General features: G+C 40.3%; 1 protein-coding gene across 2 annotated transcripts in view; it reads right to left on the reverse strand.

Annotated features, from left to right (window-relative positions):
- Positions 1–25,959, reverse strand: part of LOC104612065 (vacuolar protein sorting-associated protein 9A) — a 76,962-nt gene that overhangs the window by 13,392 nt on the left and 37,611 nt on the right. For both annotated transcript variants that reach the window (XM_088896324.1, XM_088896325.1), the window contains exon 5: positions 6,586–6,765. In XM_088896324.1, the coding sequence (XP_088752450.1) occupies positions 6,586–6,765 (180 nt within the window). The remainder of the gene's footprint in view (positions 1–6,585; positions 6,766–25,959) is intronic.

The raw sequence follows: 25,959 nt of genomic DNA on the forward strand, positions 1-25,959 counted from the left end.
GAGAAGTATTTGAAAATCCTGGAAGGTATAGACGACTAGTGGGAAAGCTGAACTATCTGACTATCACGAGACCTGACATCTCCTTTGCAGTCAGTGTGGTGAGCCAATTCATGCAGAAACCTCGTATACCTCACTAGTATGCAGTCCTTAGAATTGTGAGGTATCTGAAAGGAGCTCCAGGCCGTGGGCTATTGTATAGATCAGGAGGAAAACTTGAAGTAGTTGGGCTATTGTATAGATCAGGAGGAAAACTTGAAGTAGTGTGTGCCATGGCCCTATACTCGGCTTCAGCACTGCTTCTGGCCACAACCGCCTGCTTTTTACTCCTCCATGTCACAAGATCTACTACAGGCTATTGCACATTTCTTGGAGGAAATCTTGTGACATGGAGGAGTAAAAAGCAGGCGGTTGTGGCCAGAAGCAGTGCTGAAGCCGAGTATAGGGCCATGGCACACACTACCTGTGAATTAGTGTGGTTGAGGAATCTCCTACAAGAAATTGGATTTCACATGGATAAACCTATGAGATTATACTGTGACAACCAAGCTGCACTCCATATCTCATCCAACCCTGTCTTTCATGAGAGAACAAAGCACATAAAGGTTGATTGCCACTTTGTGAGGGAGAAAGTCCTTGCTGGAGAGATAAATACAGAACATGTGGGCTCTAATGACCAGTGGGCAGATTTGTTTACAAAAGCTCTAAGCTCAGGGAAAGTGAACTATCTATGTAACAAGCTGGGATTGTATGACATATATTCTCCAGCTTGAGGGAGAGTGTTAAAGTGCGCCGAATAGGGGTAGTTTAGTCTTCTTATGCTTGTTAAGTAGCTTGCTTATGTGGTAGTGTTATTAGAGTCACTCTGCCCCACACTTAAGTAAGGGCATTTTTGTCTTTGTAAAGATCATTAGAATCTAATGAAGATTAAGGGGGTCGATTGTAGGGGTAATCCAACAGATTTTGACAGACCCTTATTTTCTTTCTTCTTCTTCTCTTCTTCTTCCTCTTCTCCTTCCTTCCCTTCCTGGTTCGGACTACTGTAGCAGCATTCGAAACAGGACTATACCCCACAAAGACACATAATAGACAACTGATAGTTTAGAACGTTATTGACCAGCTCATATTCAGCCTAGCTCATGTTCAGCCCACAGATCAAGAAAACCTACATAATACTCCTATATCTTTCTGTTTCCCTAATAGTAAGCAAAGATCTCAAATTCAATTAGATGTTGTTTTGACATATTAGACTGATGATAAATTTCTACAAATAGGAATACATTTCATAGGTTGTCTTCAATCTGTTCATAGGTGCAACAATGTGAGATTCTATAGAACTAAGAATCTAATACACAATTTCACCATTGTCCAATTTCCACTGCTAAAGTGCCTTAGCATTAACTTCAGCCGGTTTAGTAACAATCTCAATTAGATACCCTTCCAAACCATTTCCTTCAACATAGAAGTCAAAATAGAACTTCCACATCCCATAATTTGATCCATCAAGTTTCATAGGAATAACATCAAATTTATCATAAGTCATTTCAGAAAAATAATAGCTCGAGAACAGAAACAACTAGGAAATTGAATCCAATAAGCAAGATAAGGTAAAAGTCTTTCAATCCACTTATGTCCAAAGTGTTTTCGAAATATTCCAGCACTAAGAATAATCAAAAAATATCCAGAAACACCTCAAACAGCTTTAGCAAACAAAATCTTAAGCATTGATGGTCCAAAAAAAAATGTAAGTTTCAGGATATTGAATAGAAAAAGGGATCAAAAACACTCTAGGAACAAAATGAAATCTAAACCATGTCAATGGAATGCAAGAAGACCCTAGGGTGACATCAGATCTAGAGTTACAAAATGATTCGCTCAACCGTTTTAAAGAAGATAATGATTTACCAACCTACTAGACGTTGTTAGACAGTGTATTGGTATGACACATTTATTGTAAATGAATAAAAGTACATTATTGTTTCATGTTGATATTGGTATGTTTTTGTGTAATTACCCCTTAAACTGGACACTTATGAGACTTGTGTTAGTTTAGAATGTTCTCAGCTGTTGGATAGACTTTGGGTGTTTATCCTGCCAAGACTGACACTAATGTGATGCCAAAGAAGTTGGGGCAGCTTGTTTCAATTGCTAGGGTTAGACCCCCAAAGCACATGCAGTGTGTGTTTGGATGAAACACTGAACTCATACCATTTTCCAGTTATGCCCTGGACCTTGGAGATTGATGGCAAAACTAGAAAGTTACACATAACCCCTAGACTTGATTATGTTACTGCAATAGGTATTGGATTGGGTTGTCTTTGATATGTCAATTAGTGAGATCCATCATTGGTCAAACTTGGGTATGTTGGGGCAGTCTGAGAATTCATCTGAGTGGGTGATCATAGTGATAGGATCGACCCCTTTGTCAGACAAAGTGAATGATAGGGCTTACAGTCTCTCTGATGGAAACCTAAACTGCGGCAGTGGATTTTAACTGTGTTTGAGATTTGGTTTCGCAAAATATATTTATATATATATATATATTATGTTTTATGAAAAATGTTTGCAAAATGTTTTAATTCCCGGGACCCACCTGAGCAAAGAGTGTGATATTGTACCATGCAGCCAAGGGAGAGGTCCTTCCCTGTCAAGCAGTGCTGTAATCATTATGGGTCGAGAGGTTAAGTGTAAGAGACCATTAAGGGCTGATTACCTAATGGGCTTTGTCTTACTTAAGTTCATTATCCTTGGGTCTTCATAGGATGGCTGAATTCAATGATCATTCAAGTGTAAATGTTGGGCCCATATTGAGCCCATTGTGATGTGCTCAGGGTTCATTTCGTTTATCAGTGAATTCGACCAAGCCTTTTCACAGAGGCTGAGTTGAACCCATGTGGATTTATGTGAGGCCATTGTAGGGTCCCACGCCATACAAATCAGGCCTAAGTCGGCCATGCAACATCTTGGGTTGTGAGCATTTGAAGGAAATGGGCCTAAGGCCCATAATTAATAAGGTTAAGTAAGTTGTCACATGACAACTTGCTCTGGGTCAAATTTGGGTTTGGAAACGGGTATGGAGTGAATCCAAATTAGATTTGGATAATCTCCTAATTTGATTGGGAGAGTGCTCCGTAAGGAGATAAAAGAAGAAGAGGGCGAACTTGACTAAAACACCATTCTCTCTTGTTCTCTCTTCTCTTTTGTCTTCCAAGAAACCCTATCACGACCTAGGTTTCCAAGGACTAATAGAGATCAGTTTTCTTCTGATTTTTGCAAGAAAAATTCAGAGAAATTTCAGGCTCACCTTCCCCAGTTCGATCCAAGCAGTTGGGTTGTTGTTTTGCTGAAAATTGTGTTGCTGAATCAGCTTCACCTATACACTGTGCCATCTTCAGTGGAGGCTGCTTTGTGGTATCCGTATTAGGTATAGATCTCTCTCTTTGATTGGTTTCATATCTGGTGCGGTTTATTAATGCAAAACCGATCCTGAAAAATGCAATTTTTCAAAACATAGGGAATTCGATTCCTAGAAGGATTAGAAAATTTTTCAAATTTGGCCCAACCATCTAGCATGGTTCGGCCATCAATATGATGGATCCTAACCCTCCCAATAGGCACCTTTCCCAGGAAAAAAAACAGGGGCTTTGTGCTGATTGAAAATTTGAAACAACCCTCAAATATCTCCAACATAGAGATCAAACACAGATTTGAAAGTCCCTAACAACACCCTTCAATCTTGAATGAAAAACCTAGATCACAAGCAGGTGTAGAGGACTTGCTCTGATACCATGTTAACCCTCTTAACAGAAATAGAGAAAGAGCTTAAAACAAAATTAGGGGTGCGTAGAATGAATCAACCTCCACCCCAAAGAGTCTCCTTTATATATTAAAGAAACGTACAATTAGAGAATGCCCATACAGGGCTAAAGGAAAAAAAAATAAAAAAACAAAGAATATAGAATAAAACAATAATGTACAACAGGGACTATAGTAATACTATACATCAAGACATGAACTCTCCACAATAATCATATTGGAACTTTTACCACAATAGGTGGATATTTTGTAGTGTTTCCTTCCAAGGAGCGTTAAAAGCTTATTAAGTCTAGAAATTGCTTTCTAAGGTGTCCCAATGGTGATAAGATTCATAGGTAAATTCCATGAGATGGTGATAGGGTCAAAAGGTGATTTTGAAGTAATTTTCCAATTTGATAATGGCATTATATTTTTTAATGTAAAATAAAGTTTTATAAAAATAAAAAATAAATTTAAAGTGATTTCCCAATCACTTTTACGCCTAGGCTCCTACAAATAAATTTAAAGTTTTATTCTCCTCAACTTAACTCCTCCTAGGCTCCTACAAATAATCCCCCTCCCCCCTTTTACGCCTTCACCCACAACTCCTCAACATCAAAACATTTATTATTCTTAAACTCCTCATTTGTACCCCAATTCATCACTTTCTTTTCATTCTCCCATTGTTCACCTCTTTTTTTACACCCTCTCCCTCTAAAACATCTTGTCTCCCCTCCCTTAACTCCACTCATGCACTTACCCCCTCATCCTGACTAACCTCAAGAAGAGATTTGTCACCTATTTTATTCAATGTGCAAACACCTTTCTTGACAAGATAAAAGCTTGACTGTTCAAATCTAGTACTTTAACCCTGCTTCCCATTCAGATCACTTCCTTTGGATCTCATCTACTGTAATCTTGAAGCTCGTCTGTTGACCAAGACATAACACCTTGTTTTTTCTCTTTTCCAACGATTTTCTTTGCACCACTAGAATCACCCAGAACCCTACTCAAACTCAACTCAGCTCTATTTCTTTCTTCACCAACTTCTCTATCTCTGTTAACAAACTTTGTTATGCACCAGATATAACCATCCTCCACTTGGTTAAAATAAGCCTTATTTTCTCCAATTTTCAAATTGTCACACCAAACTCAATCCTCTTGCACTGATTGACTGTTTTGCATGAAAGAGTTTGATCTAAACAATGAATAAAAGACTAATACATAACACAACATAAGAGACAAGAAGTAAAGAATATAAGCTGTCTCAACTTTTCTCAATAAATGCTACTTCTTTTTCATCCATGTACTTCAACCACAACTTTGTGTCCTCTATTTTTGTTATTCCTATAACCTAAAATGTGTAGGAGGCTATGAGTAAGCTTGAGTAGAAGGAATCCAATGGTGGAAACAAATCAATGCACTTGTAAAAAATTAGATATGGGAATTGGAACATCTCCCAGATGAGGACAAGCTAACATGTACATATTTTGTATAGTATAATTTGTTATAATATACCATTTTTCATATCCTCTCTCAGTCCTCATGCATTATCCAGTGTTGTAATTGTATCTAGTCAGTAACGTGTCCAACACCAGTATGCTGGACATGTATAGGTATCTGGGTATCATAGTTTTAATAAAGATGCCAAAATACGATTCAGGAAGCACTACCTAGGTCATTTATCTGACCATATCCCCTTGCTTTTGGATGTTCAGGGTGTCAGTAGGAAACCACCACTGTTCAGCTCTATGTACATGTTAGAAGAGGAAGGTTTAATTAACCTTGTTCAGCAATGGTTGAAACCATACTAGGTCATTCCTTTCAAGGATATGTTATAAACAAAAAAGCTGAACAAACTAAAAAGAGAAAGTAAAGACATGGAATAAAGAGTATTCAAAGGTGTGAAAATACGAAAGTGAACATCTGAAGACACTATATGAAGTAGACGAAAAGGAAGAATAAGGTCTAATTGTTGGGAATAAGAACTGATGGTTGCAGGCCAAACTTGATTAAGATAAGAAAGTTTTCCTATCAGGAGGTTAAGTGCAGAAAACTCTCAAGTGTGGCTTCGCTAAATAAAGGGGGCAGCAACACTAAACCTTCCACCAAAGTGCAAATGTAACATGATGAGAGAACAGATAAAGAGACTAATGGTGGAAGAACAGGAAAATATTGAAAACATAACCATTGGTTTCTAATTTACTACTCAAATTTGTATATGAAGACTTGAAGAGATGGACAGGCCTATGTTAGATGGTGCAGATTTTGCCTTTTTAACAGCTACTCAAGCCAAGTAACTAAAAGACCCCTAGTAGAGGAGGAAGTCAAAGAATCCATTATCAATAGGATTTGCCAAAGGAGGAAATTATAAAAGATGATTTTGAAAGTATTTTAAGAATTCCATGATGTCACAATTTTTGAAAGAAGCTAGAATGCCACCATTTTGGCATTGAGGGGCCTGAGGAACTAAAAGACTACATCGTATCAGTCTTAGTTGCACTTACAAAATTATATATTTAAGTGTTTTTGAAAAGAAAGTATTCATGGAAAACATCATATTCTCATAAATTGTGAGACTATCACCTTGGTCAACATTGCCTCATCCTTCCAAAATTCATTTGGAGACCTGATAAATACAATCCTTCAATTTTATTGAAATGCACATGTTTATACCATAAATGCCCTTGATGAATCTGGTGTGCATGTGCATGCATGTATTATGAAAAAGAAAGAAAAATTAACAATGTCATGAAAATTAAGTAAACAGGAAACTATGGATACTGAGATTACCTTTATGGTAACATAAATAAGAACAGGAAGAAATTCATCAGCTCCAGGAGGATTCTCGTTTGAAGCAATAGAAGCATTGAGTAATAGATTGTTGATAACCTTGCAACAACTGAGTATACAAACAAGTTTGTCCCTTGGTGCCTTATACATGTTAATCTTTTGCAACTCTTTCTGTGCAAGCTGTCAAATGGGAATATTTAGGACCGAATAGCAACCTTAAGAATTCCTCCTGAAAGATATTTTGAACTAAAAATGCCACTGTTCCCTGTTAACCGAATTAATACTAGAGAAAGAAATAGCAAACAGTAATAAGAAAAAAGCTTTGAAGCGATGTAGTTTAGAGAAACCAACCAGATTGCTTATATATTTGGCATAAATTTGCTTAATCTGAAAGGAAAAGGGAGAAAAAAGAGTTTCACCCTTGCAGTTTTGTTTTCAACTGCAGAACAGAGCCACAAAATTTCTGTTACCTTTCATTGTCTTTGACATTGTCTTGTATGCATATGATCACATTCCCATATGGACAGAATACCCTTGTTTCCAACTTTAATATATTATCACATTTATTGATTTTTAGATGTTACTCGGTCTATTCCAACTACATATATATTTTCACACTTACACCAAATAAATTGTGTTCAAATATCTCACAAGATATGTAGCATACTATATAAATGTGTCAAAAATTTGGGTTTTGATGAAATAATTTGGGGTTTGTGCAACATCAATGTTCCAGCTTGAGAAGGAGAGCACAAATAAATATTTCAGTAATATGCAGGTACTCTATTATGGTGCATCTGTTAGAACATACACCATACTACCTATTTTATATTCCCATGGATCTCTCCACCGTAGTTCCTGTGCTAAAACACCTCAAAAAAATGGTGTTGCAGAAAGGGAAAACTGTCATCTTCTTGAGGTTGCTCGTGGATTATTATTACATACGCATGTTCCTAAATGTTTCTCGATAGATACTATCATGTCCACGGCATATATCATCAACCGTACGCCTTCTCGGTTGCTAGAGTACAAGGCCCCACATCAACTTCTGTTTCCCAAAGCTCCTTTTTTCCATTCCTATGGGTGTTTTTGGGTGTCGTTGCATTGTTCATGATGTTTCTCCTGCTCGTGGTAAGCTTGATCCACGTGCAACCCCTTATGCTCTTTTGGGCTATCCATCGTCTCAAAAGGGCTAGTGGTGTTTTGATCCTACTTCAGGCAAGTATTGCGTCTCCATGAATGTGCCTTTTTTCTAAAAATGAACCCTTCTTTCTTGTTTCTCCTCAGAGGAGAGTAGGGTTGAGGAAAAGCATTTTCAAGTTCAACTTCCTCCTCTTCCTAATCCTCCTCCATTTCGTGTTTTCCTCCACCGCTGCAAAAACTAATAGAGTTCAAGAGCCATGGAACAACCTAAAGTTGCGCCACGACACCACCAGACCTTTCAAAGGCAAATTGCACTCAGCCAAGTACTAATGCTTCTCTTGATATGCCTGATTCCCTTGATATAACTCCCTTTGTTATTGATGACCTAGATGTTCCTATTGCTAAGAGAAAGGGTGTTAGATCTTGTACTACTAATCATACTATCTCTCACTGTATTTCTTATGATCATATTTCTCCTTCATTCCGTGCCTTTCTTACCTCTCTCGACAGTGTTCATCTTCCTAAGAATGTGGTAGAAGCCTAATCAATACCTGAATAGACAGATGCAATGAAGGAAGAAGTTAAAGCCCTACACAATAATGGCACTTGGGAGTTGGTAGATCTTCCTGAAGGAAAAGAGCCAATGGGATGTAAGTGGGTGTTCTCAGTGAAGCATAAAGTTGATGGGACGGCAGTAAGATACAAGGCTAGATTGAGTGGTTGTTCTAGTTCTATTGAATCTACGTGGGGCTTTAAGTGGCTGTTCTAATATGTTATTGGGGAAATTTTCCACATGTACTCCGATGAGCATGCCTTCTTCGATGTGGGATTCTCCTATCTCTAGTGGTAAGCTTTGCTCCTTCTGAAGTTGGTGTGGTCGGAGAAGTGAAGTTCTACTGGTGGGAAGAAGAGGTGGGATGCCAATAGCTAGTATCATAGAGAGGTGAAAGATGCGAAGACTAGGGAAATTTTCTCCTATAGCAAAGCGGTGGCGGCTGGTGTGTAGCCTGGTTTTGGGCTGGCGGAAGTGAAAAAGCTGGATGGAAAATGGACAGTGGTCACAAATCCATAGGCGGTGGAAGCAAGAAGGGAGCTCTTGAGAAATTGTTTAGCTAGAAGGTTCCAGTGGGGGGTGGGGATTTCTAAAGTCGAGGTGTGGGTGAGTAAAGTTTGGAGAGAGGTGGGAGGGATAAGAGTTAAGAAAATGGTAGATGATCTTTTCCTGTTCATCTATCCTTCGAGAGACGATGCTGATTGGGTTCTACGGAATGGAACTTGGCAAATGGGGAGGAACTCACTTCTGCTAGACTGGTGGGGTGCGAGTGCAGGATGTTTTTACCCAGACCCTTTTGCCAAAGGGATGGACATGGACTCGATCTGGATCAGAGTGTTCGGTCTTCCCCTTCTTCTCTGGTGTCCTGATGTAATAAAAGCTATTGGTAACGTCTGTGGCAGTTTAATTGAGACGGATGACTCTCCTCCAGAGATCGCTACCTGTGAATGGGTAAAAATGAGGGTCCGAAGGATGGAGGTCATTCCGAACAAAGTTGAAGTTATTGAAAATGACATTTTGTTTTCCGTCCAAATCTGGCCGGAAATCTTACCTTCTGTTAGTAGATGGAGAGGGGGTGAAGGGGGACTTGGGAGGTCCGGGAATGTGGAGAAAGCATGCTCGGATTTCTCGAATACCTTGGTGCTGGAAGGTATTAATGATAATACCCAACTGAGGTCGTCCGAGATAAACTAGGAGTTTTGTGCTAGATTGAAGTCTCCGGCGGTCGCTGGAAGAGAAGATGATAACAGGCTCCGTTCTAATCCGAGTTGCCCGATTCTTAATAGGACGGAGGGTCCAGATGGGGCGACTGAAGATTTGGGAGGGAGAGATTTTCAAAATTCAAAAATTGGGACAATTAGGAAAATTGGGACAAGTGGGCCGATTTTGCGGGTGGATGAGATTAAATCTCTGATAAAATTGTGTCTGGCCAAGTTACCTCTCCAAGGGAATCGACAGGTTTGACCTGTTGGATTTACCTCTCCAAGGGAATCGATTTACGTGGACTAATAATCAAGAGGTTCCCACTCTTGTGAGGCTAGACAGGTTCTTGGTTTCTTCAAATTGGGATGAAATTTTCCCGAACTTTAAGCAGATTGCCCTTCCTAGACCAGTTTCATATCACATTCCAATTCAGCTAGTTTGTGGTATCAGAAACTCAGTTAGAACTCCTTTCAAAATGGAAAATGCCTAGTTTGAAGAAGCTAATTGTTTTCTTTGCTGAATTGTGTGGGATGAACTATAGGTTACGGGTACCCAACTCCTTCATTTTGGCAAAAAAACTAGGGGCCATTAAAGCAAGATTAAAAATCTAGAAGTTAGAGATTAACATGAACCTAGAAACGGAAATGAAGGCTCTTCTGAGCATTATTAAGAAAATTGATTCAGCAGAAGAACTGGGCCCGATATCAGGGGAATGCAGAAGGAAGAGATCTCAGGCTAAGGTGAATTGTGATAAGTTGGCCGTGACTGAGGAGATTAAGTGGAGACAGAGAGCTAAAGTGTGTTGGTTAAAGGAGGGGGACAGAAACACACATTTTTTTTCATAAAATGGCTAATGCAAGAGCTAGAGCTTCTGTTATCTCTAGATTAGAAGGGGAGGGTAGGGTGAGGGAAACGGAGGCAGATATGAAGAGAGTGGCATCCAGTTTCTACAAAAAGCTCTATAAGGAAGATTGGGTTTTCAGACCTTTTCCTAGGGCTCTTCAATTTAAGCAGCTAAGTGATGTTCAGTCTTCATCTATTGAGAGACCTTTTACAGAGGAGGAAATTAAGGCAGGAATTAAGATGTTGGCAGATGATAAATCCCCGGGGCCAAATGGGCTTACAAACCTGTTCTATATCAAATGCTAGGATTTTGTGAGACAATATACCTTGAATGTCTTCCATGATTTCTTTGAAAGAGGTTCATTACAAAGGAGTCTGAATACTACTTTTATCACCCTCATCCCAAAGATTGAAGGTGCAGTGAACATAAGAGACTTCAGGACGATTAGTCTTCTGCACAGTTTCTACAAGATCTTAGCCAAAGTACTTGCTAAGAGAATGAAAGGGGTTTTAGGGAGTGTTATTTCAAATATTCAAAGTGCTTTTGTTCCGGGAAGACAAATGCTTGATTCAGTGCTTATTGCTAATGAACTGATTCACTCGAGAATAAGAGTGTGATCTCCAGGTCTGATTTGCAAGCTTGACATTGAAAAGGCATATGATAACGTCAATTGGCGTTGTGTTGATCTTGTGTTGAAGCAGATGAACTTTGGGCAGAAATGGAGGAACTGGATCAAAGTGTGTATCACCTCCACCAAATTTTCTGTTTTGGTCAACGGTTAGACAACTGGTTTTTTTGAGAGCTCTAGGAGTCTTAGACAGGGTGATCCTTTATCTCCTTTACTCTTCATATGTGTAATGGAGATTCTCACATTATTTTGTAAAAAGACTGCTGAATCTGGGGAGTGGGAAGGTTTTGAGATGGCTCCGGGGGGGAAAGGATTAATATTCTCCAATTTGCAGATGATACTTTGTGTTTTCTGTATGATTCCCCCCCTCTCAGGTGGAATTAGTTCTGGGGATTTTATCTTGGTTTGAGGTGGTTTCTGGCCTAAAGGTCAATTGGAACATAAGTCAAGTCATTCCAGTGGGGCAGGCTCAAAACTTAGTTGATTGTGCGGAGAGCTTGGCTTGTCAGACTAGTTCTCTTCCAGTCAAATATTTGGGTCTTCTTCTGGGTGCAAATAGTGGACAGTCCTCAATTTGGGATCCGGTAGTTGAAAGAATGGAAAGAAAGATTGCATCTTGGAAGGCAAAATATCTGCCTACTGGTGGGAGGGTGACTTTGATTAAGAGCACTTTATCTAATTTACCTACCTATTTTCTCTCTCTCTCTTCCTATCCCAAGTAAAATTGTTAAAAACTTGAAAATCTTCAAAGGAATTTTCTTTGGAGGGGTTGGGAAGAGGAGAGAAAAATCCATCTAGTTAGTTGGCATCAAGTTTGCCTCCCAAAGGATGAAGGTGGTTTAGGTTTAAGAAAGTTGAAAAACTTTAACTCTGTTCTTCTCTGTAAGTGGATTTGGAGATTTGTGGCTGAATAGGATGCTTGGTGGAGATCTCTCATTGACGGTAAATATGGTGTTGAGTGGGGTAACTGGAGAACTAGGGACCCTCCCCCTAGTTGGGGAAATTCACTTTGGAAAGGAATAATGAAGAATTTCTTTGTCTTTGTTGAAGGGATTTCAGTTAAGGTTGGAAAAGGTAACAGAACTAAATTTTGGAAGGATCCTTGGTGTTTGGATGGTCCCCTTGCTGAAGGATTTCCTCTCCTCTTTCAGTGTGCTTCCAATCAAGAGGCATCTGTGGCTAAGTGTTGCAGCTTGTCTGGAAATTCAGCAGTTTGGACCCCTACTTTTAGAAAGAATCTTTTTAACTGGGAAGTGGAAGAGATGTTGAACTTGCTGGCTGCTATTCAGAGTCAAGAAGTGGATTTCTGTTCCGAGGATAAATGGTCCTGGAAGTGGAGCCCAGATGGTGTTTTCTCTGTCAAGTCTTTAGTCTCCAAAATTTGCAGATCAGGTGTTTCAAACTTTCCTTGCTCTCAGGTTTGGAATCCTATTAGTCCATCTAAGTCCAATTTTCTGGTTTGGACTATGGTGCTGGACAAATGTCTTACTAAAGCTAATCTGGTGAGTAGGGGAGTTCAGCTTCCAGACACTGTGTGCAGTCTGAGTGGGAGTATTTCTGAATCTTCTGATCATTTGTGCATTCATTGTCCATACTCCTCTCAGCTGTGCATTCATTTAAGTTGTGTCATGCCAAGATCGGTCAAGGAGCTTATGTGTTGCTGGAATGTCAATGGGCTTGACAAGAAAAGGAAGTTAATGTGGAAGACTATTCCTAGTGCTGTTTTATGGTCCATCTGGTCAGAGAGGAATGGTAGGCTTTTCTGTAATAAGGCTTTAAGTCCAGATGATCTCATTCAGAAGGCCGTGGGCAAGCTTCTCTCTTGGATGTCAGCCTCAGAAGAGTTCAGAAATTGTAATTTGCTTGTAACTTTTTATTCTAGTGGTTGGTGGAGTTTATAGCTGCTGAGTAGAGTAGATCAGACAGCCTTTATGGGTCTGATCTCAGTTTGTATGTGAAGTTTGTGTTTTTAATAAATATTGCATTACCTTTTCCTAAAAAAAAGATACAAGGCTAGATTGGTGGCAAAAGGTTTCACATAAGTGTATGGAGTGGACTATGCAGAAACTTTTGCCCCTGTAACCAAGATGAACTCTATTAGAGTCCTCATTTCACTGGCAGCTAATTTTGACTAGGAGCTTCACCAACTAAATATCAAAAATGCTTTCTCGAATGGTGATTTAGAAGAGGAAATGTACATGGCTCATCCCCCTAGATTTTGTGCCAAAGGTAGTGAGCAGGCATGCAAGTTGAAGAAGTCCTTATATGGGTTGAAGCAGTCACCCAGGACTGGTTCTGTAAACAATGTCAGTCAAATCTTATGTTGTTTGTAAAGAAATGTGACAGAAAAATTGCAGCCCTGATAGTGTATGTGGATGACATAGTGGCCACAAGTGATTGGAAGACTGAAATACAGAAATTGAAGGAATTCTTAGCCACTCAATTCGAAGTGAAAGATCTAGGTCCCTTACACTATTTCCTCAGGGTCAAAGTTGTCCGCTCACAATAAGGAATCTTTATTTCTCAAAGGAAATATGTCCTAGACCTATTAGAAGATACGGAAAAGCTAGTGGTGAAGCCTACTGGTTCACCCATTGACCCTAATCATCAGTTGGGGGATAGTCAAGAGAAGGCTATAAAGAATGTAAAGTAGTACTAGAGACTCATAGGAAGACTTTTATATATGTCCATGACCAGACCTAATATTGCTTTGTTGTGGGTGTCCTCAGTCAGTTTATGCAGAATCCCAAGACTAAACATTTTGAGGCTGCTAAGAGGATTTTGAGATACCTCAAGAAGTTTCCCAGGGTTGGTTTGTTATTCCAGAAGCATGGGCATTTGAAAGTTGAAGAGTACACAAATTTTGACTGGGCAAGAGTAGTTGATGACAAAAAATCTACCAACAGATATTGCACTTTTGTGGGAGGAATCATGTGGATAAAGAACCTACCAAGTGAAGTAGGTTTTATAGTTAACAATCCCATGTCACTTTATTGTGACAAAATCGTTTCCATCAATATTTACAGCGAGCCTAGCCCTCTGCGATAGGACAAAACATATTGAAGTGGACAAGCACTTTATCAGGGAGAAACTTGTAAGTGGAGAAGTATGCACTCCCTGTGTTAGCTCAAAAGATCAACTAGCAGATATCTTTACTAAGGGCCTTCATCACTTGCAACACAATGACTTAGTGTGACAAGTCGGAAATGGTTCACATCTATGTCCCACCTTGAGGGGGAGTGTTAGAACTGTTAATATTTAGTTTTCTTGTATATGTAGTGTCATAGGGGCACAACGGTCATTTATCTTATTTTATAAGTTGACCTATACATAACAATTAGAACTGGCACCACTAGTTGACTTATATATAAGTTCAGATCTGTATATCCATTAGTTTCAGAATACAAGAGAAAAGAAAGATAGAAAGAGGAGAGAAGAGAGATGAAGAGAGGAGAAGAGTGAAGAGGAGAGAAGAAATAAAGACTAGTTCGAACTAGAGAGAAAAATCACCCCTCTCTAGTCGGCCAGGTTATATTTATAGTTTTCTACATTAAACACAAATGGATTCTTGTGCCCCTACTTAAGTATGGGACACATCACTTAACTCAACATTATACCTCATACTAAACATAAACAAAAAGACTAATCTGCCCATGTATAGTCGACACTAACACTCCCCCTCAAGTTGGTGAGTATATATCATATAATCCTAACTTGTTATATATGTAGTCCACTCTTGCTTGACTCAACCCATTGGTGAACAAATCTGCCCATTGGCTTCCTGTGTTAACATATGTTGTACTTATCACTCCACTAAGAACCTTTTCTCTCACAAAGTGACAATCAACTTCTATGTGTTTTGTTCTCTCATGAAAAACTGGATTAAAGGAGATGTGGACTACAACTTGGTTGTCACAATAAAGCTTCATCGGAGTGTTAATCGAGTACACCATCTCCTATAGAAGATTTCTCAACCACACTAATTCACAAGTTGTATGTGCCATGGCTCTGTATTCAGCTTTTGCACTACTTCTTGCCACCACTGTCTGTTTCTTACTCTTCCATGTCACCAAGTTACCCCCAAGAAAGGTACAATAACCTGTAGTAGACCTTCTGTCAGATATAGAACCAGCCCAATCAACATCGGTGTATCCCTTAGTTTCAAGATTTCCTCCACTCTTGTATAGCAAGCCACAACCAAGAGCTCCCTTCAAATACCTTACAATCCTTACAACTGCATCCCAATGTGGAACCCGAGGATTCTGCATAAACTGACTCACCACACTAACTGCAAATGAAATATCTAGCCTAGTAATGGTTAGGTAGTGTTAAAGTGAGCCGAATAGGGGTAGTTTAGTCATCTTATGTGTGTTAAGTAGTTTGCTTATGTGGTAGTTTTATTAGACTACTCTGCCCCACACTTAAGTATGGGCAATTTAGTCTTTGTAAAGGTTATTAGAATCTAATTAAGATTAAGGGGGTCGACTGTATGGGAAGTCCATCAGATTTCGACTGACCCTTATTTTCTTTCTTCTTCTTCTCTTCTTCTTCCTCTTCTTCTTCCTTCTCTTCCTGGTTCGAGTTACTGTAGCAGCATTCAAAACATGGTATCAGAGCCATGTTCCTGACCTACTTCAGTTGGTAAAGCACCTCAGCAGTGTTCGTGACTCTTCTTCCTGCGTTTCATGTCATTCAATGGAGAGAACTGGTTCACCCTAGGTCTGAAACCTCACAGCTTGTCTCTCTCTGCTGCGCATATTCTTCTTCATCAAGAAAAGTGAACTTCAGCAGTGAATGGTTGGTTGAGACTCTCAAACGAAGGTCGGTTATCTCTTCTTCTTATATTGCTGGTATTTCTGGGTAGAAACCCTTCAAGAGGCTGTTAGTACTGATCAGAACCTAGAGAACTAGGTTCATAGTTACCCTAGAACGGGCTGTGTGTACAGTAGCCGAAGGGTGTAGGGGCTGCTGTAAGTTGTTGAATGGTGTTAGGGATGCTGTAAGTGGCCGAGTGCTGTAATGTGTAATGCTGTGACCAAGCCGAACTTTTGTGGTTGTGTAGTGCCCTCTTAAAAGTGTTAAACTAGTCTGAACTGGGTGTAACATGTTTGACTAGGTTGTTGTGCTTGTGTTGCACAATCCTTGTTGAGTGGTTGTAAGAGGGCTTACATGTGATTAGTGAGTGTTAAATTGATTCTTATGTGGTTCGTGGTGTTGTGAAATCAGCAGTAGTGTGAATAAGAACAAGGCGTGTGTATCCACTGTTGTGTTTAGGGGTTGCTATAAGTGCTGGAACATCAATTTTTTGGATAACAGCAGTCAGCTTGTTGCTAAAAATTCAGGTTAGAGGCAACTGTGAAAGGTACCATGGCAGCAATAGGAGATGGGTGTAATGATCAGAAACCTAGTGTGGTGGTTTCCCCTGACTACCTAGGTTTACAGATGACCTCAATTAAACTGAATGGGGAAAACTATATTCGATGGGCTAAATCTGTGGAAGTTTTCCTCAAGGCAAAGAGGAAAGTGAAGCACATAAAAGATGAGAAACCATCGGCTGACTCCCCAGGGTTTGGTGATTGGAAATAAGAAGATGATCAAATCATGACTTGGCTATGGAACAGTATGGAACCAAAAATTAGTGCCAACTTCATGTTTCTTGATACGGCTAAGGATATATGGGAACACACTAAGAAGTTGTATTCTAGACAAGATAATACAACAAGAGTATATCAACTTTATCAGGAGTACTTTGATTTGCAACAAGGAAACAAAACACTAGAAGAGTAGTATGACAGCATGAAGAATATAAGGAATGAACTCAATGTCTATCATCCCCTCACTCCAGATATTAAAGTTTAGCAACAGCAAAGGGAACAACTAGATGTTACAAGATTCTTGGTGGGGCTGAAATCGGAGTATAAACCAGTTAGAGCCCAAATATTAGGGAGCTCCACCCTTCCTACACTTGAGGAAGTATTCTCACGGCTTCGCAGAATTTCTTTGGGACAGATAGAGAATCCCACACAACCTGATAGATCAGCACTTGTGACAGCTAGAGGAGGTGGACACAGTACAAGAGGGGGAGGACATACCTCCCGAGGTGGCCATGGCAGTTCCATAATTGGTCGGGGTGGTCGTGACAAAGGGGGAGGCCGTGGTAGAGGGAAGAATAACTCTGCAAGGAAATGTAGTCATTGTGGTAGGGAAGGACACACAGTGAATTTCTGTTATGACCTACATGGCCCTCCCTCCAAATGGGCTAATCATGCTGTAGCAGGTGAGGTTGACATCAGGGATGGTAAACAGGCAGACCGTACTCCTCTCCCATCTACATCCACTTATGGGAGGGAGAAGGTGAGTGTACCGCGTGATGAGTATGAACGATTCCTTCAAACTACTTCACAGCATACCACTGCCAAACTTGCCCACTCAGGTATTGTTGCATGTCATCTAAAACCTCTCCCTGGATTATAGACTTTGGAGCATCAGATCATATGACCGGGACTCCAGGTGTGTTCTCTTCTCTTTCTGAAACCTCCACATCACAAACCGTTACACTTGCCAATGGGTCCTCATCTCCTATCTGTGGTGTTGGTAATGTTGACATGGCTTCTGTGCCCTTATCATCTGTTTTATATGTACCTAAGTTTCCATTCAATCTTATGTCTGCTAGTAAAATAACCAAAGCTCTTCACTGTTTTGTTACCTTCTTTCCTTCCACTTGTGTTTTTAAGGATCTCAAGACGGGGAAGATTGGTGGGGGGCATGAAACTGGTGGATTGTATTATTTTGACGGTGGTGGATATTCATTTGCTCTTCAGACTTCACTTACTCCTCTACAATGGCATTGCCGATTGGGACATCCATCTCTCAAGGCTCTCAGGATATCGGTTCCGTCATTGAGTCATTTGTCAGTTTTGCAATGTGAGTCATGTCAGTTTGGAAAACATCGTCGTGTGTCCTTTAGTCCAAGAGTTGAGAGTCGTATGTTGAGTCCTTTTTCTTTGGTTCATTCAGATATTTGGGGCCCAATCAAAATAGTCTTATAATGGGTACAAGTATTTTGTCTCCTTTATTGATGATTGTTCAAGAATGACATGGATTTACTTAATGAAAGAAAAGTGAATTATTTTCCATTTTGCAAAAATTCCATGCTGAAATACGCACACAATTTGGTGTTCCAATCAAAGTTCTTCGTTCAGATAATGGTCATGAATACTTTCTTACTTCATTTCAACAGTATTTAGAACAGCATGGCATTATTCATCAGACCTCATGTGCATTCACCCCTCAACAAAATGGGGTAGCTGAACGGAAGAACCGTCAGCTTCTTGAAACTGCTCAGTCTATTCTTCACCACATGAATGTTCCTCAACGGTTTTGGAGTGATGCTGTACTCACTGCATGTTTTCTCATTAATCGGATGCCCTCCTTCATTCTTCATGGTCAGTCCCCCTTCTCTATCTTGTTTCCCACTTTATCTCCTTTTCCATTAACTCCTCGTGTCTTTGGTTGTGTGTGCTTTGTCCACAATCTAAGTCCTGCAATAGACAAGCAAGATGCACGCTCAATTAAATGTGTCTTCTTTGGCGACTCTCGGACTCAAAAAGGGTACAAATGTTATAATCCCATTACCCGAAAGTGCTGTCTGCCCTGATGTCACCTTTTTTGAGTTTGTACCCCTCTTCTCAAGTCCTGAAGCTCCTTTGTCTCCACCCTTACTTCCTATTCCTCTTCCCGTCAGTGATCCAATTCTAGATGTTGTTGTTGGGGTAGACTCATCACCTCATCCAGTGCAGATCACCACAGAACGACCACCGATCCGACAAGTGTATACACGTTGAACGACACCGGCCCCTCCTCCAGCTTCTACCTCATCTGCGGATCCTCTCATGGCTCCTATTGCTAAACCTTCAGACCTTGACCTACCCATTGCATTACGGAAAGGTAAATGCAGTTCTACACTCCATCCCATTTCCAATTTTGTTTCATTATCTCGTCTTTCTACCTCACATCGCAAGTTTGTTTCACTTTTGTACTCTATTTCCATACCTAACAATGTTCAAGAAGCTCTTAGTTCACCTGGATGGCGGCAGGCAATGGAGGAGGAACTTTCTGCTCTTCAACATACTCAAACGTGGGAACTTACTACTCTCCCACCTGGTAAGCATGTTGTGGGTTGTAAATGGGTGTATACTGTGAAATACTTGCCAGACTTGTTGCTAAAGGTTACTCACAGTTGTATGGAGTGGACTACATAGAGACATTCTCTCCGGTGGCTAAGATTGCTTCTATTCGTGTACTAATCCCCCTGGCAGTTAATTATGTATGATTGGCCTCTGTTTCAGCTTGACATAAAAAATGGCTTCCTCCATGGTGATATGGTGGAGGAGGTATATATGGAGCAACCACCTGGGTTTGTTGCTCAGGGTGAGGATGGTAAGGTGTGCAGACTAAAGAAGGCAGTTTATGGGTTGAAGCAATCACCACGTGCTTGGTTCAGGAAGTTCAGTGAAGTGGTGAAGAGTTTTGGAATGAAGCAATGCTAGGTTGATCACTCAGTGTTCAACTATGAATCAAAAGCTGGGAAGATCTTATTAGTGGTCTATGTGGATGATATTGCCATTACTGGCAGTGATAAATTGGGGATTGGCAAACTAAAGGTATTTCTGCAAAATCGTTTTCAAACAAAAGACCTTGGAACATTAAAGTATTTCTTGGGAATAGAAGTTGCCAGGTCAAAACAAAGTGTAAATCTGTGCCAAAGGAAATATGTTCTTGATCTATTGGAAGAAATAGGACTATTAGGTGCAAAACCGGCTGAGACCCCTATGGAACCAAATGTTAAGTTGAGCAATGATACAGGAAAAGTATTTGAAGATCCTGGAAGGTATAGACGACTAGTGGGAAAGCTGAACTATCTGACTATTACAAGACCCGGCATCTCCTTTGCAGTCAGTGTGGTGAGCCAATTCATGCAGAACCCTCGTATACCTAACTGGGATGTAGTTCTTAGAATTGTAAGGTATCTGAAAGGAGCTCCAAGCCGTGGGCTATTGTATAAACCAGGAGGAAAACTTGAAGTAGTTGGGTATACAGATGCAGACTGGGCAGGCTCAGTGAATGACAAAAGTTCTACTACAGGCTATTGCACATTTCTTGGAGGAAATCTTGTGACATGGAAGAGTTAAAAGCAGACGGTTGTGGCCAGAAGCAGTGTTGAAGCCGAGTATAGGGCCATGGCACACACTACCTGTGAATTAGTGTGGTTGAGGAATCTCCTAAAAGAAATTGGGTTTCACATGGATAAACCTATGAGATTGTACTGTGACAATCAAGCTGCACTCCATATCTCATCCAACCCTGTCTTTCATGAGAGAACAAAGCACATAGAGGTTGATTGCCACTTTGTGAGGGAGAAGGTTCTTGTTGGAGAGATAAATACAGAACATGTGGGCTCGAATGATCAGTGGGCAGATTTGTTTACAAAAGCTCTAAGCTCGGGGAAGGTGAACTACCTATGTAACAAGCTGGGATTATATGACATATTCTCCAGTTTGAGGGGGTGTTAAAGTGAGCCGAATAGGGGTAGTTTAGTCATCTTATGTGTGTTAAGTAGTTTGCTTATGTGGCAGTTTTATTAGAGTACTTTGCCCCACACTTAAGTATGGGCAATTTAGTCTTTGTAAAGGTTATTAGAATCTAATTAAGATTAAGGGGGTCGACTGTATGGGAAGTCCATCAGATTTTGACAGATCCTTATTTTCTTTCTTCTTCTTCTCTTCTTCTTCCTTCTCTTCCTGGTTCGAGTTACTATAGCAGCATTCGAAACAGGTAGTTTAGCTTACCCGCCTGTATCACTACTCAACTTGACAATCAATTCCATGGGAGTTTTAGCTAGTTTGGCACCCAATAACCCTATCTCCTCCAGTAGGTCAAGGACATATTTCCTCTAGCACAAGTTAATACCATACTTGGACCTCGCTAACTCTATCCGTAAGAAATATCTTAGTTTACCAAGGTACTTTGTCTGGAATTGATCATGCAAAAAGGTCTTCAACCTATCAATCCCGAACCTGTCACTGCCAGTAATAACAATATCATCTACATGTACCACCAACAAAATCTTCCTAGCACTAGAATCATAGTTGAATACTGAATGCTCGACTTGACACTATTTCATGCCAAATTTCTTCACTACATCACTGAATCTACCAAACCATGCACGAGGAGACTATTTAAGTCCATAAATAGCTTTCTTGAGCCTACACACTTTATCATCCTCCCCCTAAGCAACAAACCCGGGTGGTTGTTCCATATACACCTCCTCAAGAAGATCACCATGCAAAAAAGAATTCTTAAAATCAAGTTGAAACAAAGGCCAATCATACATAGTAGCTAGAGAGATCAAAACACGAACTGAACCAATCTTGGCAACAGGGGAGAAAGTCTCAATGTAGTCAATGCCATATGACTATGAATAACCCTTGGCAACCAACCGAACTTTCAACCGCTCAACACTACCATCAAGTAAATACTTGACAGTGTATACCCACTTACATCCGACAGCATGCTTACTAGGGGGAAGAGTGGTGAGATCCCACGTATGAGTATGAGCTAGAGCAGAGAATTCTTCTCTCGCTTGACGCCACCCTGGAGAGATAAGGGCTTCCTAGACATCCTTAGGAATAGAAACAGAAGATAACAACGAAACAAATAGTCGATGGGAAGGAGAAAGGTGAGATACAGAAACATAATTAGAGATAGGATGAAGGGTACAACTATGTTTACCTTTCCGCAGGGCAATGGAAAGGTCAAGGTCAGAAACAGGGTGTGATGGTGTTGCGGAAACCACTGTCAAATCCGTCGACAGTGAAGAAGGTAGAGGAGCCAGTGCATGTTGACGCGTATACACTTGTTGGATAGGTGGCCATTCAGCAGGAAGTGGCATTGGAGGCAAAGGCTTAGTCGTAACTGGAACAAGTGGAATGAGGTATGCAACAGGAACTAGAAGCGAAGAAGAAGAAGAGACATCCGACCCAAAAAAGAACAGAACCAACTCAAAGAAAGTAACATCGAGACACACAAAGCAACGTCAAGAACTGGGATTATAACACATGTACCCTTTCTGGGTCCTAGAATAGCCAAGGAAGACACTTAGTAGATCGTGCATCTAATTTGTCCAATCCAGGTCCAAGATTATGAACAAAACACACACCCAAAAACCCTACGAGTGAGAGGAAAGGGGGACATTGTAGGAAACAAAACAGAGAAGGGAGACTGACCATCAAGGATGGACATAGGCATCCGATTAAAAAGAAAGCAAGATGTAAGCACAGCACCACTCCAAAAACGTTTGGGTACATTCATATGGTGCAACAAGGACCAAACAGTTTCCAAGAGGTGGCAGTTCTTCCGTTCATCTACTCCATTTTGTTGAGGGGTGTAAGAGCAAGATGTTTGATGAATAATACCATGTTGTTCTAAATATTGCTGAAAAGGCATATAAAAATATTCTCGACCATTATCGGAACGTAGGATCATAATATGGACACCAAATTGAGTGCGAATTTCAGCATGAAACTTTTAGAAGATAGAAAACAATACCATGTTGTTCTAAACTTGTAACCATTGTGTGACACAATTTTATTTGGACCCCAAATGTCTAAATGGACCAAAGAAAAAGGACTTGACATACGACTATCGACTCTAAGACTAAAGGGAACCCGATGATGTTTCCCATACTGACACAACTCACAATCCAAAGTAGAAAGACGACTCAATGCTGGAACAAGTTGCTTAAGAGCTTTAAGAGATGAATGACCAAGTCTACAGTGCCACTAGAGAGGAGAAAGAGACGACTGAAGAGTTGTTGACGAACCACCACCACCATCAAGATAATACAGTCCAAGATGAGGGGTAAAAGGTGATAGAGCAATTAAGAGACTTGGTCAATTTACTAACAGACACAAGATAAAAGGGAACTTGGGAACATACAAAACTGAAGACAAAGAGAATGAACCAATGTTAACATTACCGATACCACATATGGAAGAAGTGGAACCATTAGCAAGGGTAACAGTGTGGGTTGTAGAGGATGAAGAAAGAGAAGAGAACACACCTGGAGTCCCAGTCATATGATCGGAAGCTCCAAAATCAATGATCCAATGGGAGGGTTTGGATGCCAGACAAGCCATACCTGAGTGGGCAAGCATAGTTGTACTCGGCTGAGAAGTAGCCTGGATCAACCACTCATATTCATTACATGAAATACTCATCATCTCTTGCCTGGAGGCATCTGTAGATGGAGGTGTCTGATTGGCCTATTGATTCTCTTGTCCCATACCACCACTAGGTTGAAGGTGGGCCATGTAGATCATAGCAAAAATTAACAGCATGTCCATCCATACCACAATGTGTTACACCTTCTCGGACCATTACTACGTCCTCTACCACAAGCTCCCCCTAAATCTCAACCTCCAACACACCTACCACCATGATTGTACATGTGTCCACCTCCACCATGACTGTATATGTGTCCACCACTACCACCACAACTTGGCAGAACCTAATTGGTTACTCGTCTACCACCACGACCTCCCCCTCTTGTCACTGCAAACGTAAACCTATCTGATATGGTGGGGTTCTCCGGAGGTCCAACGGAAATCCTCCGGAGACGGGCAAACACCTCTTCAAGGGAAGGGAGGGAAGCCCCACCTAATAACTGTGCTCTCACCGGTTCATATTCGGACTTCAATCCCACTAAAAATCTAGTTACATCAAGTTGCTCTATCTGTTGTTGCTGAATTTTGACATCAGATATAAGGGTGATCAGTGTTTTAAAAGGCGCACCTGAGGCGCAAGGCGAGGTGTTTTCGAGAGTTGGCGCCTCGCATGGGTCAAGGCGCTCGCCTCTGCGCCTCAAACCAGGCGCCAGGCGGTCTAGGCACATGCCTATGTTTGGTTGCCCTTTGTTTTTAAATTGGCTTTTATAGATAGATTATAATCGTACATGTATAGATTATTTCCTTTTATGTGCCAAAATGGTTGGGATATGGTATAGCAAATACGAAAGAAAGTCACGACCCTCTCAAGAGATAAAAACTTGCCATGCAAGGCTTATCAGACTCCCAGTATCAGTTGAAGTCTCGAGCCCTCAGCCCCCACATTCTTCTTGGATCAACAAGTTCAGGCCATCTCTCAATCAAACAGCCACCTTTGAAGTTCTATCAGAGGCCATCTCTCAGTCAAATGACCAACTGCAACATTCAGGCTTTCAGCAATCAGCATCAGATATTTGTTTCTTCTATTTTTACACTGAAAATAGGGGTTCCGCCTGCCCCCTTCTTCTTCTTCTTCTTCTCCTTCTCCTTCTTCTTCTCCTTCTTCAGTTCTTCTTGTTCACAGAAAAACAGGGGCTCCGCCAACTCTTGTTTTTTTTCATTGTCTTTCTTCTGAAATATTTTTACAGTAAAACAGGGGCTCCGCCCCCTCCTTCTTCTTCTTCTTCTTCTTCTTCTCTTTTTACACTGAAAACAGGGGTTCCGCCCGCCCCCTTCTTCTTTTCTTCTTCTTCTCCTTCTCCTTCTTCTCCTCCTTCTTCAGTTCTTCTTCTTGTTCACAGAAAAACAGGGGCTCCGCCCACTCTTGTTTTTTTTCATTGTCTTTCTTCTTCTGAAATATTTTTACAGTAAAACAGGGGCTCCGCCCCCTTCTTCTTCTTCTTCTTTCCTTGTCTGTTTCACACTAAAACAGGGGCTCCACCCCACTGTTACACAATATTTTTTATCAACAGCAAATATTAGTTTGAATTTGAAAACAGTAAAACAGGGCTCGACCCCCCTTCTTCTTCTTCTTCTTCTTCTTCTTCTTCTTCTTCTTCTCTTTTTTTCCATTCTTTTTTTACACGAAAACAGGGCTCCCAGCCCCGGCTCTGTCTGAACTTCTGTTTCAGACTTTCAGTTCAGTTCAGTTCAGTACTTCAGTTTTCTATTTTTGTTGCATTATTTTCTGAACTTCTGGTTACAGAAATACAGAATACAGATTGAAGTATTGAATAAACTTTCAATAAAAATAAAAGAAAGAAATTAAGCATTATGCATTAGCATTACTGATTTCTATTTCGGTATTTCCTTGGTTAGCTATTTTAGTTGATTTGTTTTTGTTTTATTATATATTTTTGTTTTGATTGATTATTAAATATTAATTTAGTTTCCTCTTTTTTTTCGTACAACTAGATATGGATGAAGGCAATACTTCTCATGAAACTAGTAGTGGTAGGAGAGATCCAGCATGGAAGTATTGCTCTTTACAAGACCCTAATAATACAAATTCAGTCACTTTCAAATTCTGTGGAAAAGTGACTAATGTAGGAATTTTTAGGGCAAAAGAGCACATTGTTGGTGTTAGGAGGAATGTTATAGGATGTATCAAGTGCCCTAAAGAAGTTAGGGAAGAAATTTTGGGATATATGCAAAAAAAAATAACGATGAAAGAGAACATGATGATGGAAGAAAGGGATAGGATCCCTGATTTTGATGATCATGAGAATATGATTGAAATTGAAGATGATGATGATGTACAGGTTCGTGGTAGTTCTAAATCATGTCCTAGGCCTTTTACATCTACTGGATCAAGTTCCAAGCCACCCATTAAAAGCCAAAAAGGGCCTATGGATAAGTTTTTGACAACACCTAGTCCAGAGCAAGTTGTAGAGATGAGAAGGGAACAAAAAAGAATGAAACAAACCACCATCACTGAAACATATAACAAAGAAGGAAGGGAACAAGTTTGCATACGTATTGTTAGGTGGTTATATCAAGTGGGTATTCCCTTAAATACCATTCGCTTGAAAAGCTTTGAAGCTATGGTGGAAGCAATTGGGCAATTTGGGCCTGGATTAAAGATCCCAAGGTATTATGAAGCAAGGGTTCCTTTCTTGAAAAAGGAGGTTGAATACACAAAGACATTATTACAGCATCATAAGGAGGCATGGGAAAAGTG

Source organism: Nelumbo nucifera, chromosome 1, assembly GCF_055504915.1.
Source record: "Nelumbo nucifera cultivar China Antique chromosome 1, China Antique-T2T, whole genome shotgun sequence".
Lineage (NCBI taxonomy): Eukaryota > Viridiplantae > Streptophyta > Magnoliopsida > Proteales > Nelumbonaceae > Nelumbo > Nelumbo nucifera.